General features: G+C 36.8%; 1 protein-coding gene and 1 pseudogene across 2 annotated transcripts in view; both read right to left on the reverse strand.

Annotated features, from left to right (window-relative positions):
* Positions 1-18,763, reverse strand: part of EXOC6B (exocyst complex component 6B) — a 708,301-nt gene that overhangs the window by 252,795 nt on the left and 436,743 nt on the right. For both annotated transcript variants that reach the window (XM_012173630.3, XM_060412346.1), the window contains 2 exons: positions 14,783-14,917; positions 3,605-3,784 (listed from right to left, as the gene is read on the reverse strand). In XM_012173630.3, the coding sequence (XP_012029020.2) occupies positions 3,605-3,784; positions 14,783-14,917 (315 nt within the window). The remainder of the gene's footprint in view (positions 1-3,604; positions 3,785-14,782; positions 14,918-18,763) is intronic.
* LOC105607912 (large ribosomal subunit protein uL1-like) lies at positions 2,402-3,321 on the reverse strand (annotated as a pseudogene).

Here is an 18,763-nt window from a genome sequence, read left to right on the forward strand (position 1 = left end):
AGCAACCTAGATGTCCATCAGCAGATGAATGGATAAGAAAGCTGTGGTACATATACACAATGGAGTATTACTCAGCCATTAAAAAGAATACATTGGAATCAGTTCTAATGAGATGGATGAAACTGGAGCCGATTATATAGAGTGAAGTAAGCCAGAAAGAAAAACAGCAATATAGTATACTGACACATATATACGGAATTTAGAAAGATGGTAATGATGACCCTGTATGTGAGACAGCAAAAGAGACACAGATGTATAGAACAGACTTTGGGACTCTGTGGGACAGGGAGAGGGTGGGATGATTTGGGAGAATGGCATTGAAACATGTATACTATCATGTAAGAAACGAAGTGCCAGTCTATGTTCAATACAGGATACAGGATGCTTGGGGCTGGTGCATAGGGATGATCCAGAGAGATGATATGGGGTGGGAGGTGGGAGGGGGGTTCATGTTTGGGAACGCATGTACACCCGTGGTGGATTCATGTCAGTGTATGGCAAAACCAATACAGTATTGTAAAGTAAAATAAAGTAAAAATAAAATAAAAAAATAAACAAAAAATAAATAAATAAAAACACACTAGGAAAAATGAATAGCAAACTAAGTGATACAGAGGGACATGTAAGTAATCTGGTAAAATAAAGGAAATCACCCAATCTGAACAGTTAAAAAAAAAAAAAAAAGCAAATTGTAAAATCTCAAAACACTCTGAGCGTTCTCTGGTATACACTACTAAAGAAAAATCAACAAAACCACAAGGGAAGATACAGAGGGAAGAAAAAATGAACAGAGAAGAACTATAAGAACAATCAGAAAACAAGTGACAAAATGGCAGTAACTATATACCTACCAATAATTGCTTTAAATATCAGTGAACAAATGCTCCAATCAAAAGATATAGGGTGACGGATTAAATGAAAAGAGAAGACCTTTCTACATGTTGCTTAAGAGATTCACTTCAAAGTAAAATACACATATAGAAAGAATGTGAGGAAATTAAAATGGTATTTCATACAAAGAGAAACAATAAGAAACCCAGGGTAATAATACTTGCTTCAGATGAAATAGACTTTAAAACAAAGGCTACAACAAAACACAAACAAGGGTATTATTCCATGATAAGGGGTCGATACAAGACAAGGATATTATACATATTAATATGCACACCCCAAGGGTACCTAAATATACGAAGCAAATATTTACAGACACGAAGGGAGAAACTGACAATAATACTGTAACAAAAGAGGACTTTCACATCTCACTTGGGCTTCTCTTGTGGCTCAGTAGCAAAGAAGCTGCCTGCAAATGCAGGAGACATGAGTTTGATCCCTGGGTCTGGAAGATCCTCTGGAGAAGGAAATGGCAACTCACACTAGTATTCTTGCCTGGGAAATCTCATGGACAGAGAAGCCTGGCAGACTACAGCCCATGGGGCTGCAACAACACCTCACTTACATCAGTGAGCACACCATCTAGACAGAAAATTTATCATGTAACAGTGGCCTTAACTAACACATTTGAACAGTTAAAAGCTATTGACAGGACATTTCATCCAAAAGTACCAGAATATACATTCCTTTCAAGGACAGATAAAACATTCCCCAGGTCAGATCACATGCTAGGCCACAAAATGTCTGAACAAATTTAAGGAGATAGATAATATATCAAGCATATTCCCCCATTACAACTGTACAAAGTTAGAAATCAATTACAGGAAGAAAAATGGGAAAAGCACAAATGTGAAGACTAAACTACATCCTACTAAAAAGCCAACTAATTGAATAAGAAATCAAAGAGGAAATCAGAAAACCAGTTGTGATAAAGGAAAATGGAAATACCAAACTCCAAAAATCTATAGCATGCAGAAAGCAGTTCTAAGAGGGAAGTGTACAGCAGTGCAGGCCTTTCTCAAGAAATAAGTAAAACCTCAAATAAAGTACTTAAGCAACCACTTTTTTAAAAATTAGAAAAAGATGAACAAAGTCAAGTCATCAGAAGGAAGGAAATAATAAAGATTAGAGAGAAAATGAATAAAACAGAGATCAACAGACAATAGGGAATCAATAAACAAGAGGGAAAGAAGGAGGGGCAAAACAGGAGACAGGGATTAAGAGACAAACTACTGGGTATCAACTAGATAAGCAACAAGGATACCATACAGCACATGGAATTATAGCCCTTATTTTAGACTATAATCTGTAAAAACACTGAAACACTATGCTGTAACCTTGAAACCAATATAATGTAACTTTTCTCCTGGCTATGCTGTGAGAAATGTGGGATCTTTAGTTCCCCAGTGAGGGATCAAACTCGTGCCCCCTGCATCAGGAGCAAGGAATCTTAATCTCTGGACCAGCGGGGAAGTTCCTAACATAATACTGCAAATAAATTATACTTCAATTTCTTTTTTTTTTGATGGTTTATTAAGCTGTGCCTTAGTACAGACACTGGGACTTGCCCATGGTGCTCTTAACGTACAAGGCCCTGACGTTCTGCCAGTTTTTCTTGAGCAATGATACCAGGAAGCTGACAGCTAAGTGGGTGTTGTACACAAGCTCATCATCTGTCGTCTTCACGTGGCCAACAGCCACTGCCAGACGCAGCACCTTCTTCATCTGGAACTTGATCGTGGACTTCACTTCATCAACTTTGGCCACCATGTTCTCATTGTGGGTCAGCAGGGAAGGGAACTTGCCAGCCTTGTTCAGGCCTGGGCCCAGGATTCGGGGGATCTGCTTGATCAGAGACTCGGAAGCCAAAAAGGCATCGTATTTCTTGGCCAGCTTCTTGACCAGTTTCTTATTCTTGCTGAGTTTTTTCAGCGCCTCAATGTCCATGTGGGGGATATCCACAGCCTTGGCCTCAACACAATGCTGCTGGTCCCCCAAGACACACATGGAGAACTTGGGGCAGGGAGTGGACTTAAGCCTGACGGTGACCGAGAAACGTTTGTCCTTCTGAGGGTCATAGTTCTTCAGGCTGATCTGAAGCTCCACCTTCTCCAAAAACTCTGCGCTTGTGCTGGTTCCCGTGCAGGACTTCCCGCACCGCCTTGTAGAGGGTGTCGCGGGAGACTTTGCTGCTCACAGTTCCCTACGCCGCGATAACCGGAAAAGAGCTATACTTCAATTTTTAAAAGGCAGTGATACATATGCTCAAGAAAATAGAGAAAAGATAAACAAATTAGAAAAATCTTGGAGAATTTTACCAGAGAATTTGAGGATATTAAAAAAAAATTAAATGGATATTATAGAATTAAAAGACATATATCTAAAATTCTAACTCCTAATTTTCTATTTTACTTCCACCAAGGCATCCATCATGTGTTGTACCAATTACCTTGAAGTTAGCAGGGATATATAAGCAGACATAATATTAGGAATCATTTCCAGAATAAACAAAATGCAAATGTTAATGAAAAAAAGAAGTCTTAGAATAAGATAGAAGAAATCTGTATATCTTGTCAAGGGATAATTATAATGTGAGATTTTATACCCATAGCTTTCTGGCTAGTTACAGCAGAAACAAATATCTTTCACCAACCTAGATTTTAAGAAATCTTTTTTCTATATGATGGACAAAATAAAAGCAGTCATCACTTACAGGAAGGTGTGTGAACACAGCAAAGGTGCTACGTAGAAAGGCAATGAGGTCCACTAGATAATCACTCGCTTTGCTGCCCAAATCTCCTGTCATCCAGTCATAGTCAGCCAGCTGTAGAAACTGGTCAATCTTCTGGTTTAAGTTGGTATAAATCTCTTCTTCAGCTGCATGTCTGGCATCCTATGAAATATGAAATATTTATAATCATTCAGAATTGCATTACAAAGAAAGCAGAAATTTCTGCTTGGAAACATCTCAAACAAAGTAACATAATTGAGAATATCAAGTAATATTACAGTCTCCATTAATTTTTTTTTCCAAAAGTTCAGTAGAATCTTTTCTATTTTGTGTCTGCAAGACAAGCTATTATTTAGATTTACCAAATAAGAAATTGCCTTCACTGCTCTCAGCTATCTGCATTCTTTTTACTTTCTTATCCATCAAACTACACTCAACTATCTATCAAACAAACTATCAAAACTATACTCATTCTCAGGATCCTGTTCTCTTCTCTTCTGGGATTCCAAGAACCTCCCTCCTGAGAATACCAACCTCTCTTAAAACTGCTAGTCTCTTTACTTTCCTTATTGTAGGTTTCCTGAAGTTCCAAATTTAATGCTCTGTTTCCACTAGTTACTATCCCACCTTTCTAGACTCTTTATAATGAAGTTTCTTCAAAAATGGGCACACATTTACAAAAATTAACAATATCAGGACTAATTAACAATAGTCCTGAAAAGTGCTTGCTGCTGCTGCTGCTGCTAAGTCGCTTCAGTTGTGTCTGACTCTGTGTGACCCCATAGATGGCAGCCCACCAGGCTCCCCCATCCCTGGGATTCTCCAGGCAAGAACACTGGAGTGGGTTGCCATTTCCTTCTTCAATGCATGAAAGAGAAAAGTGAAAGTGAAGTCGCTCAGTCGTGTCTGACTCAGCAACAATAGCAAAAAATGTTCCTAAATCAAGTAAGTTTGAGAAACCCTATTTAAAAGAGTTGTGATGTACAGTGGCATATAAAAGGTGCTAAGAAGTGTCATGGGACTAAAGCTCCGAGAAAAACATTTTTAAGGCAAAATAGTCTAAACTGAAATGCTAACAATCCATCAACATGGATTGGTCCAGGGTAATTCACCAGGCTACCATATCTAATATTCATTTTTCAGGCTGATCTTACTTGACCATCCTCTGTTGAACATTCTCTGCTATAACACTGTTCTTTTTTGGCTTTCAGGACATAGTTTTTCTTTTACTTTTCTGGCCTCTAATCCTCTCACTTTTCTGAGTGATTTCATCACCTCCTATGCCTTTCACTTACTGTGAAGTCACTTAGTCGTGTCCGACTCTTTGCAACCCCATGGACTGTAGCCTACCAGGCTCCTCCCTCCATGGGATTCTCCAGGCAAGAGTACTGGAGTGGGTTGCCATTTTCTATCTCTGTCCAAACTCATTCTTGTTAAAGAGACATTTATCTGATTGTTTCCTACATTATGGTTCACAGAAACTTTAAATATTATTCTAAGTCCAGGACTAAAATAATTATAATCCGACTGCAAGGAGATCCAACCAGTCCATCCTAAAGGAGATCAGTCCTGGGTGTTCACTGGAAGGACTGATGTTGAAGCTGAAACTCTAGTACTTTAGCCACATGATGCGAAGGGCTGACTCATTTGAAAAGACCCTGATGCTGGGAAAGATTGAGGGCAGGAGGAGAAGGGGACAACAGAGGATGAGACGGTTGGATGGCATCAACTACTAAATGGACATGGGTTTGGGTGGACCCCAGGAGTAGGTGATGGACAGGGAGGCCTGGCGTGCCTCCTTTCATGCACTGAACCACTCTTCATCTGTTCATTTCAGTTCAAGGCAGAGATCTAAGCAACATATTAGATTCCACTGATTCCTCTCCATAGTCAGTTACTATGTCCTATAAATTCTAACCTCCAAATTTTATGCTAACTCATAACCTCTTCTCCATTTTCACCTTTTTAAAACCTGCATAATTTTGCAAGGTATTTACATACTCTAATATAGGTACTAACTATGTTTACTTATATGAACAGTTTCAAGAACATTTCTCTGATTACTTGCTTATTTATATACTTGTATGATAATCTAATGTTGTCCTTGAATTCCCATTTTACTAAATTTTCTTTTAATAAACATTATTTTCTAGAAACTCTGGCTTGAAGAAAACTTGAGAGAAAGCTCAGAGCATTTGCAGATTCTGCACCCCTGTCTCCCTCCTGCTGGCTCCCCAATTAAAAAAACCCTTGAGTGAGTGTGGAACATTTGTTATGACAGATGAACCAATACTGACATTTTGTTATTAACTAAAGTCTATAGTTTGCATCAGGTTTTACTATTCATGTTATACAGTCCTATGGGTACTTACAAATGGATAACGCCATGTATTCACCATTACAGTCAGAATCATACAGAAGAGTTTTCTTGCCCTAAAGATCCACTCTGCTCTAACTATCCCTACCTCGCTTATCCCCAAATCTTGGAAATAATTGATCATTTTACTTTCTCCAAAATTTTAACTTTCTTGAGTGTCTTATACTTAGAATCATGTATGTAGCTTTTCAAATTGCCTTATTTCACTTAGCAATGTGCAGTTAATCTTCTCCAGGTCTTCTGTGGCTTGATAGCTCACTCCTTTTCATCACTGAATAATATTCCATTGTCAGTATGCATCACAGTTTGTCTACTCATTCACCTATTGAAGGACATCTTGGTAGTCTTCAAATGCAGGCAATTATGAACAATGGTGCTGTGGCCATTCATGTGTAGATTTCTGTGTGGATTAAGACTTCAATTCACCCCTTATCAAGGAACATGCTTGATCAATTGCATAGAAAGACTATTTCTGTTTAGCTTTGTAAGAAACTGACAACTGTTTTCCAAAATAACATTACCATTTTGCATTATCGGAGAATGAGATGGTTGGATGGCATCACCAACTCAATGGACATGAGTCTGAGCAAGCTCTGGGAGTTGGTGACGGACAGGGAAGCCTGGTGTGCTGCAGTCCATGGGGTTGCAAAGAGTCAGACATGACTGAGCAACTGAACTGAACTTTGCATTACCACCAGCAATGAATGAGAAAGTTGCTATTGCTCTAGCAATTGTTGTTACTATTTTGGGTTTTAGTCATTTTAAGAACTGTACAATGGTATCTAACTGTTGTTTAATTTATAATACCCTTTCAATGCTTTGGTGTGATATCTGTTCAGATCTTTTGCCCACTTTTAGAGTGAATGCATATTAAACCCAGTTTTAAATTTTGTTATTGTTGGGTTTTACAAGTTCTTTTCATATTTTAGATATAAGTCCTTTATTAGATAAGCCTTTTACAAATATTTTCTGATTGTCTTTTCATTTTCTTAACAGTGTCTTTCCTATAGCAGAAGTTTTTCAATTTAATGAAGTCCAACTTAGTATTCTCTTTGATGGATCATGTTTTGGTTGTTGTACCTTAAAAGTTTCAGAGGAGAGTGAAAAAGTTGGCTTAAAGCTCAACATTCAGAAAACGAAGATCATGGCATCTGGTCCCATCATCTCATAGGAAATAGATGGGAAAACAGCGGAAACAGTCTCAGACTTTATTTTTGGGGGTTCCAAAATCACTGCACATGGTGATTGCAGCCATGAAATTAAAAGATGCTTACTCCTTGGAAGGAAAGTTATGACCAACCTAGATAGCATATTCAAAAGCAGAGACATTACTTTGCCAACAAAGGTCCATCTAGTCAAGGCTATGGTTTTTCCAGTGGTCATGTATGGATGTGAGAGTTAGACTATGAAGAAAGCTGAATGCCAAAGACTTGATGCTTTTGAACTGTGGTGTTGGAGAAGACTCTTGAGAGTCCCTTGGACTGCAAGGAGATCCAACCAGTCCATCCTAAAGGAGATCAGTCCTGGGTGTTCATTGGAAGGACTGATGCTGAAGCTGAAACTACATTACTTTGGCCATCTCTTGCGAAGAGTTGACTCACTGGAAAAGACATTGATGCTGGGAGGGATTGGGGGCAGGAGGAGAAGGGGATGACAGAGGATGAGATGGCTGGATGGCATCACCGACTTGATGGACATGAGTTTGAGTGGACTCATACAATATAGTTTGAAGTCTTTCTTAATCTCTCTTGAAAAAAATTTTTTTGGACCCATGTGTTTTTCTGAAGCATATAGATTCATCTCCAAATATCTGTGGGTTTTCTATCTATCTTTCTATTATTTATTTCTAGAGTTTAATACCATTTGGCCTGAGAGCAAGTTTCATACGATTTTTATTCTTTAAAATTTTTAAGATGTGTTTTAATACCCAGAACATAAATCTGTGTTGGTGAATGTTCTTATGACTTTTGAGAAGAATATGTTTTATGTTGTTATTAGATGAAATATTCTATAAATGTCAATTTGATCCAGCTGATTGATAGCACAGTTCAGTTAAGCTACAGCCTTACTAATTTTCTGCTAATAATCTGTCAATTGCTGATAGAGGGGTTTACTAAGAGATTTTACCAGGAAGAGATGTGGTCTTACATATGCTGTTGCTAATGTTCAGTTGCTAAGTCATGTCTGACTCTTGGCAACCACATGGACTGCAGTGTGCCAGGTTCCTCTGTCCTCCACTATGTTTCAATGTTTGATCAAATTCAAGTCCATTGAGTCGGTTATTGTGATTTAACCATCTCATCCTCTGTCGCCCCTTCTCCTTTAGCCTTCATTCTTTCTCAGCATCAGAGTCTTTTCCAATGAGTTGGCTTTTCACATCAGGCAGCCAAAGTTCTGGAGCTTCCGCTTCAGCATCAGTCCATCCAACAAATATTCAGAGTTAATTTCTTTTAGGATTGACAGGTTTGATCTCCTTGAATCCAAGGGACTCTCAAAAGTCTTCTTCAGCATTATAATTTGAAAGGATCAATTCTTTGGCGCTAAGCCTTCTTTATGATCCAACTCTTACATCCGTACATGACTGCTGGAAAAACCATAGCTTTGACTGTATGGATCTTTGTTGGCAAAGTGATGTCTCTGCTTTATAATATGCTATCTAGATTTGTCATAACTTTCCTTCTAAGGAGGAAGGGTATTTTAATTTCATGGTTGCAGTCACCATCTGAGATGATTCTGCAGCCCAAGAGAATAAAATCTGTCTTATATATTAATAAATACCTTTTAAAATATTCATGCCTTTTTTTTCAGTTGACCTATTACAGTAGTGAATAATTTTATATAATTTTATAGTACTGATCATCATTGCATTCATAACCTTAGTTTATCCCTATTTTCTATGCACTTCCAGCTTTTGTTTGATATTTCATTATTTATGATTTTCACATAAATTGTTCAGGGCTTTTTGTGGTTTCTCTAGTTTCTGAATCATTGTTGACTTCACAAAAATTAACAGATATTTTCCTTTTTTCTCTATAGTCTAGAGTATTTTAAATTATACAGAAGTTATCTGTTTCATGAAAGCATAAATGAATTCACTTATAAAATTATGTGACTCCTTCCTGTTTTCAAGAAATACTTAATATTTTCATTTCTTTCATAGTTATGCCAATCTTCTGTATTTTCTTGTATCATTTATTAATCACACATTTTCCAATAGATCTTCAAATTTATTAGCATAGAGTTATACAACATATTTTGTAGATATATTTCATTTCTTCTGATTATGAATTTCAAGTAATTGTGATTTATTTATTCCTTCCTTTTTCCTTCTTTTCTCCTGTCCTTTCTGCTCTTCATCCTTTTTTCAATCCTTCCTTCCTGTCTCCTTGTTTCCTTCCTTCCTTTCTTTTTTTTTTTTAACATTTATTTATTTATTTGGCTGACTCAGGTCTTAGTTGTGGTGCATGGAGTCAGCTTAGTTGCTCCGAGGCATAGGGGACCCTAGTTCCCCAAGGGATTGAATTCACATTCTCTGCACTGCAAGTATTCCTAACAATTGGACCATCAGGGAAGTGTCCTTTTCCTTCCAAATAAGCAAAATAAACAATTATTTTTTAAAATTGAGACATACCCTTGCTTAAAGTCTCTCAAAGATTTTATTAGGATGAAATTCAAATTATCCATCATTATAAAGCAAAGTGCTTCACAAATTGATATTTACCTACTTCTGTAAGTCACTGCTACCCTTATTTGATATGGACATGTACAATTTTATTTCGTTATTTCATCTTTGTACATGAAGTTGCCTCACCTAAAAATGTCCCTTATCCCTTCGTCATCCTTTCTCTGGATACATTCTGCAGGTCCAAAGATACTTGTGTTGGACACCTCCTACTGAGCCTTTTCTGGTAAGTCCTCCTTGAAGGTTTCATAGCTGGGATAAGTACCACTCACCTCTTCTAGACCTGTCAAAGTTGATTTTCCTTAGTGCTCAAACCTCATGCCTTTTCTTTGGTTGTTGCTATTCAGTTAGTTGCTAAGTCTGACTTAGCAAGAGTCTGACTCTTTGCAACCTCATGGACTTCCCTGTTCTTCAGCTTTTCTCTATCTATACTCAATTCCCAGCAGAAAGCCAGCTCCATGGTATTAAATACCATCTTTATATATACATGAGTTTTAAAGTTTTATGTACAACTATGACTTTATCCTGTTAATTTAATATCTCTATGATAAATGCCTACTAAATATTTCAAATATAATATATTAAAAAAATGGCAATCTTGATTCTACTGCCACTCCCCAAACCTGTTATTTTCTCGCTGTTCCCTATCTTAGGTAATAGCATCACTACTCATCTAGTTTGCTTAGTTTAAATATCTTGGAATAATTTTTGACCCCATGCTTTCTCTTATAACCTCATACGCAATCTAGCAGTAAAACTTGCCATCTCTACCTTCAAAAATATTTCTTTACACTTCTATCCCTGCTGCTATAGTCCAGATGATCAGTCTCTCTTACCTAGACTATTGTAATGACCTTCAGATTTGGCTCCTTCTTCCACTCTTATTGACCTATTGTATATTTTCCACATTGCAACCAGTGTTACCCATTATAAAATCAGGTTATTACCACCATTTCCAGTCTTCTTATGGCCTCACATTTCATTTCAAGTAAAATAAAAAATACTTGCTGTTGCTGATGCTAAGTCACTTCAGTCGTGTCCGACTCTGTGTGACCCCATAGATGGCAGCCCACCAGGCTCCTCCGTCCCTGGGATTCTCCAGGCAAGAACACTGGAGTGGGTTGGCATTTCCTTCTCCAATGCATGAAAGTGAAAAGTGAAAGGGAAGTCGCTCAGTCATGTCCAAAGTCGCTTAGTCATGTCAGACTCTCTTCAACCCCATGGACTGCAGCCCACTAGGCTCCTCCGTCCATGGGATTTTCCAGGCAAGAGTACTGGAGTGGGGTGCCATTGCCTTCTCCTTACTGTGGCCTAAAATCCAGAAATCATGATTCCTAATCTTGTCTCTTACTATTCCTATCACAAACGATACATACAACATTGCCAGACTGACCCCTCTGCATACTGATCACCTTGACTACATAATACCTTCTACTATACTGTAACTTCTATGTCACTCCAGTCTTGTCTGACTCTTTGAGACCCTATGGATTGCAGGCTGTCAGGCTCCTCTGTCCGTGGGATACTCCAGGCAAGAATATTGGAGTGGGTTGCCATGCTCTCCTCCAGGGGATCTTTCCAACCCACATCTCCCACATCTCCTGCATTGGCAGGTGGGTTCTTTACCACTAGAGCCACCTAGGAAGGCCTAGCTCTGACTAGAAATGCTTATCTATTAGAAATACAAGTGATTCAATTTCTGATTTCATCCAGGTCATTTCTTTTTCTTCCTAGTTCTTAACACTGCTGCTGCTGCTGCTAAGTCACTTCAGTCATGTCCGACTCTGTGCGACCCCATAGACGGCAGCCTACCAGGCTCTTCCATCCCTGGGATTCTCCAGGCAAGAGTACTGGAGCGGGGTGCCATTGCCTTCTCCTGACATTATATTAAATTTTTTGTTTGTGTGTCATCTATCACCACTAGAATATAAGCTATGTCAAGCCAGGAGACTGGTTTATTGCCTGGTATGTAACAAATGCTTTATAAAAACTTTCAGAATAAAGGAGAAGTTAAATGTATTTTTTGTATTATTATAGCTTTTTTTTCTGCACAGTTCTTTACAGAATTTACAGTGACTATCTTCCCTATAGATTATAAACTCTAAACTAAAGGACTAAGTATTTTCTCTTCTACCCAAAAATCTACCTTATTTAATAGTAGGTACACAGGCAATATTTGTGATGTAAAATACCTTCATTTTATATTGTAAGTGAGTGAGGGAATTCTTATAAACAAGGAAAGCTAAGAATATCAGCTTGATTGGGTCACATATGGTAAAAAGAAGAAGGAACTCTGGAAGAAAATACCTTGAAGACCTTCTGATTATTTTTGCCCCATTTTCAGCATTAAGGTTTCCATCTGCAAGGGGAAGTTTTCTGGAAACAGTAGCTTAGGAAAATACACAATATGAAGCTCTTATAATTGCCGTGTTTATACTGAGTTCTGGGTTAGCTGCTTTGAAACAGTCCTGGTAAAAATAAACTTTCAATGTGTTTTAAGCAATCAGTGTTTCCAATAAGCACTGTCAACATGACCTTTAGTGGTCTCCAGAACTTCTCCTTTACTAAGTATTTAACTGGCTGCTCAACCTCTATGCCTTCCTGTCTGCCTTTAATTTTCCCTCAGCAATTTTAATGCTGGAACAACAACAAAATACACAAGTCATCCTCTGGGAGGATTTCTAACCATAATTTGAAAAGCCCTTGAAATAAGAAAATTGAAATGGATTAGAGGAAGAATAGTAGTACATATTACATATTCGTACATACATATGTATGTAATTACATCACACACATAGGATAAACAACTATAAATGCACATCACATTCTCTCTCCTATTTTCTATTCAACACTCAACTATAAGTCCCTACCTCATTTTCTTTCAAGGGGAAATTTTGGATTCCACATGTAGAAATCATGTAGAAATACTTTTTGATAAAATTATTACCCATGTTCCATAATAATGATAATATTTAAGAATATTTATAATTCCTATTAAATTACGTAAGGAAAGTCATCCTAAAACTCTTAAATCTCTTGTCATATTTTCATATTAATACTTGGGGCCTCTTTATAAAATAAGTCTATCCATCACTAAAAGAGAATCAATATTAATAAAATGAGACATTATTGAAAAGTTTACATGCTACAAATATAAATCATGTATAATAAATTTTATTGTAAGTAACTTTATAGATAATTTGAAATAACCCAAGGTCACATCATAAATGTGTAACTCATCTAGCAGACTATGTAATGATAAACCTAGAGAAAGAATACACTGGTTGTTACACATACCATTTTTTCCTTTTTTTCAGCTTCACTGAAAACAATCATAAGATATTTAAAACCATACATTGTGGTGATCTAACACACATATATATCGTGAGAGTATTTTTTTTCCATCACTAGTTATTTAACACATTCATCACCTCACATATTACCTTTTTTTCTATAAGAACATTTAAGTTCTATTTTCTTAGCAACTATTATACAATACAGTACTATCAACTACAGAAACCATGCTTTACATTAGATCCTTAGCTCTTTTTCCTCTTAAAGCTAAAGTCTGTTCCTCCTTACCAACTACTCTCTATTGCCTAACCTACTCTTCTAGTACCTGGCAACCACTTTTCTACTAATTTTTCAAAAATATTCCACATATAAAAGTAGTAATTGCCTTTCTTGGTGTGGCTTATTTTCCTTAGCATAATGCCCTCTAGGTCCATCTACACTGTCACAAATGGTAAGATGCCCTTATTTTTCATAACTGAATAATATTCATATATACACACATATCAATATCAATACATATATGGAGAATATGTGTGTGTGTGTATATATATATAAAACATTTCTTTATCCACTTATCTGAAGACTGTTTCCATATTGTAGCTATTGTGATTATTCCTGCAATGAACATGGAACTATATATAACTCTGAAATACAATTTTCCAATTTCTTTGAATACACATCCAGAAGCAGAATTGCCAGATCATATGGTTCCTCAAGAAATTACAAGCTCTATTTTTAATTTCTTGAGGAACCTCCATACTGTTTTCCATAGTGGCTATATCAATTTACATTCCTACCAACAGTGTACAAGTGTTCCCTTTACTACATATCCTCACCAGTATTTATCATCTCTTGTATTTTTACTGATAGCTATTCTAACATGTGTGATGCATTATCACATTGTGGTTTTGATTTACTTTTTTGAAAAGACCATCCTTTCCTCATTATACATTCTTGGCCATTTTGTCATAAATTAATTGACCATATATGCATGTTTATTTCTGGGCTCTGCAATCTGTTCCATTGATCTATATCTCTGTTTTTATGTCAATACCATACCATTCTGATTACTATAGCTTTATAATACATTTTGAAATCAGACTGTGTAACGCTTCTAGCTTTGTTCTTTTCTCTCAAGCTTGCTTTGGACAGGTTCTTTCACTTCTTTTTTCTTAGAACAGAAAAAAAGTAGATCATACCAACAATTTCTATATCTCATAAAATATAATAAGCAACATGAATCAAATTTGATTTGTATTCTTAAAGCTATTCTCAAGGGAATGTATCAATAAAGAGAAATAGAGAACAAAATTTCAATTCTTGAACTTCATATCTAATTCATATCAACTTCTGGATTTCAAAACATATAGTTGCTCCAAAACTAAAATCATCAAACAATAGCAACAGAATCCTAAAACATACATGTTCTAGTAAGGTTAAAAAAAGAAAAAAGACTAGAAATAGGACACAGAGAAGAGAAGATGGTTAAATTTAAATTTTAATTGCTGTTGATTCCAGCTATAATCACCATTTTCTAGACCAAACTTAAAACTTCTTGAATGCCAGGCAGTCAATAGAGGAAAACAGTCATTTTTATGTATGAAATATAAGGAAGATTCAGTGAATACAACTATAGACCCTTTTTAGTTTAAACACCACAAAATAGGCATTAGTGTTTGTTTTCCTAAGGAAATAATAAGGACTTATTCTCAAGACCATGTATGACTTATGGGAGAAACAAAGCAAGGATAGGTATAATGCCCCAGCACACCAGAAGCACTTCCATAGTACTGCAGGACTTTCTCACCTTAAAAGTCGTGGTGCCATACAGCTTGGTAGTGTGGACTGTCTCTGGAAGGACATTAGTGATATTGGTGATAAATTCCTCCAAGTACTTACAGGATTTCTCCAAGTGTGTTGTATTGATAATAATCTGGACAAGCTAGAAAATAACAAGAACATGTAAGGGTCATTTGACTATTTACCCTTGGATGCATGGCTCATTATGAATCTGCTGGTGCAAGAAAAACAAAAGGCACAATGGCAGAGACATTCTGTATTCTGTAAATGTTAAAGTGAAAACACAGGATTAGGTATCACTTCCTCTGTGAAGACTTCCCTGACTTCCCAAAGAATCTGGCATTTCCCCCTACTATACGAGTAAATGTCACTATTTTAAACTCATATCTTTGGTTTAAAATAAAGGCTAGGCTAAGATAAAAAACTGATAGTATTTAGCATACAACCTGGAAATAAATAATTGCCAAATGAATAAAATAAACTCCTACTAAAAGAATAAGACAGTAAATGACAGTAAGTTTCAAAATAAGGCACAATGAACATAGGAATTTTGAAACAGTTGCAATATATAAATAAACTACATCAGTTTCTATGAAAGAAAAAAACATGAGCACAGGAATCAGAGAAATCAGGGAGCAACTACTTACAAATTATCGATACTGACAAAATTTCTTGACTTCTCTAAGCCTATTTATTTACCTGTAAAATATTAATAATTTCTAACACACTTATTATGAAGACTAAACATTCTTTTGTTAATACTATTTTCCTTTTCTTATAGAAGAGATCCTTAGAGAAGGCAGTACTGATAAGATAAAAAGCCATCTGTAAATTTCTTCGAGAGCAGGATGAGGAAGAAAACTGTTGTCTATAGAATTAAACTTTCTAAACCACTTCACAGTTCATTTTCTTATATCACCCTCCTAGCAACCAGAAGAAGTAAGTTAAGTGGGTATAATTATTACTTCCATTCTACCGTAAGAGAAACAAAAAATGAAATTAAACTGGGATTCAAATCCAAGTCATCAACCTTCAAATTATGGTCTCATCTTAATGATTTCAGCCAGTGCCTTTTAGCATAAGCTTAAGATGGCAGCCCTGGAGTGCTACATTTTTATGTATATTACGCTGAACTATCAGATTCAGGGGCTGACATCAACTATACATCTCCATGCTTTGATTTTACCTTGTGTAAAAAATTAAGTTAAAAATTTTAATGACTGATACCTACTATGTATTTCAACTATAAAAAACTATTCACATTCCCCAAAAAGAAACACAAAGAGAAAGTAAAATGGAACCTTTTTTTACCTTTCTTTCCCACGTCTTTAACTTTTCATTTTCACAAGAATATGTCAAGGGGTGGGGTTGTGGTAGGCAGGGGAGTTTTGGTGTTTAAGGCTATGAATGAACTTGTATCTTCTTTTAGTCTAATGAGATAATAATCCAGAGAAGTGAGTAGATGACAGAAGGGGAAAACTGGAGTTAAAGATGAAGGGAGGTACTACACATTTTTAAATCAAATGATATTCCAAAACAATGTTTAAAAGATGGAATTGTACTTCAGTAAAAGTGACTATATTATGCTGTGGAATATTAAATTAAATTATTAATAGGACCATAATCAGAAATACTATACTAAAGCCTTTGATTGTGTGGATCACAACAAATTGTGGAAAATTCTTATAGAGATTTGAGTACATCTCAGACCACCTTACCTGTCTCCTGAGAAACTTGTATGCAGGTCAAGAAGCAACAGTTAGAACCAGACACAGAACAACAGACTGGTTCAAAACTGGGAAAGGAGTACATCACGGCTATGTATTGTCACCTTGCTTATTACATCATGAGAAATGCTGAGCTGGATGAAACACAAGCTAGAATCAAGATTGCTGAGAGAAATATCAATAACCTCAGATATGCCAATGATAACACTCTAATGGCAAAGTGAAGAGGAACTAAAGAGCCTCTTGATGAAGGTAAAAGAGGAGAATGAAAAAGCTGGCTTAAAACTCAACATTCAAAGAACTAAGATCATGGCATCCCATCCCATCACTTCATCGCAAATAGAAGGGGAAAAAGTGGAAATAGTGACAGATTTTATTTTCTTGGGCACTGAAATCACAGCGGACAGTGATTGCAGCCATGAAATTAAAAGACACTTGTTCCTTGCAAGGAAATCGATGATAAACCTAGACAGTGTATTCAAAAGCAGAGACATCACTTTGCTGGCAAAGGTCCATATAGTCAAAGCTATGGTTTTTCCAGTAGTCATATATAGACGTGAAAGCTGGACCGTAAAGAAGGCTGAAAAATTGATGCTTTCAAATTGTGGTGCTGGAGAGGATTCTTGAGAGTCCTTTGGACAGCAAGGAGATCAAACCAATTAGTACTAAAGGAAATCAATGCTGAATATTCATTGGAAGGACTGATGCTGAAGATGAATCTCCAATACTATAGCTATCTGATTGAAAAACCTGCTCATTGGAAAAGACCCTGCTGCTGGTAAAGCTTGAAGGCAAAAGAGAAGAGGGCGGCAGAGAGTGAGATGGTTAGATAGCATCACTGATTCAACAGACCCGAATCTGAGCAAACTGCAGGAGATAGCGAAGGACAGGAAGCCTGGTGTGTTGCAGTCCAAGCAGTCTCAAAGAGTCGGACATGACTTAGCGACTGAGTAACAACCACTTCCTCAAACAGCACACAGCACAGGGCCAAATACACAATTCATTCTCCAAAAATACATGTCAACTCATAATAATGCTTTAGTAATAGATTCAAGTAAGGGAAAAGGTAACTTCTACCCCCTAAGGATCAGCCAAAAACAGCTACTTTTGAAACATAATGGCAAAGATAAAAGACCCAGTTCCAAGAAAGATAAGTTAGGGCAACAATGGGACTAAGTTTTTTACGACTTCCCACAATTCATCAGACAAGTTCATATTAATCATTAGGCTCTTTCTGGGCTTCCCTGGTGGCTCAGATAGTAAAGAATCTGCCTGCACTGTGGGAGACCTGGGTTCCATCCCAGGGTTGGGCTTCCCAGGTTGGGGTAGTGGGAAAGAACATGACTGCCAATGCAGGAGACATAAGAGACATGGGTTCAGTCCTTGAGTCAGGAAGATCCCCTGGAGCACGGAATGGCAACCCACTCCAGTATTCTTGCCCGGAGAATCCCCAAGGAGAGAGAAGCCTGGTGGGCTACAGTCCATGGGGTCTCAAAGAATCAGACACGAGTGAAGCAACTTAGCACATACCCAGGTCCTTTCTATTCATTTGATAGTTTGAATTTGGATACTTTGAATTTTGGAAAAAAAATTCTGTCACCTATAAAATTACCCAAAATATCAGCTTTTTAACTTGAGAGTGCTTTAGGGAAAAACACCCACAAAAATAAGTGATTTCTCACCCTCTTCCTTTCAATGTGTTTCTTCTTCAGAGAAGGACTAAAATCACTTTAAAATTTTAAATTTTATACGTTAAATCATTCTTCCTCATGAGTGGGAATGTGGCTACTGGAAAGGTTGTCTTGATGTGGAAGCTAGAAAAGTAAGAGAGTTAATCTGGGGAACCAAAAATTTTCTATTTTAAAATGAGCATAACCAATAGGGAACACATTCTATCTATCAAAAGAAATCCTAATAATAAGGAGGAATCGTGTCATGTTATAGAAATAAAAAACAGTGGCAGTCAAAGAGAAAATTGTCATGTTTTGCAGGATATTGGCAGTTTTTTAAAAAAAGGAGGCGGCTTCACTGGGTACAGTAGTAATTTCCCATGACTTTTTAAAGCTCTGTCAACACAAAAGATCACCATGAATTACATCAATTGGCTGTCAGTCACTTTTGAAATGTTTCATTGCTGAGCATAGAAGAGACTATTAAAACACTCTAAGATTACAGTAGATACCATGTCATTTTCAAAGGGAATATTTGTCTGCTAATGAGGTCTAAGTGATCTCTACTCCTGAATGACAGCTAACCAAAAT

The sequence above is a fragment of the Ovis aries genome, chromosome 3 (assembly GCF_016772045.2).
Source record: "Ovis aries strain OAR_USU_Benz2616 breed Rambouillet chromosome 3, ARS-UI_Ramb_v3.0, whole genome shotgun sequence".
In the NCBI taxonomy this organism is placed as follows: Eukaryota; Metazoa; Chordata; class Mammalia; order Artiodactyla; family Bovidae; genus Ovis; species Ovis aries.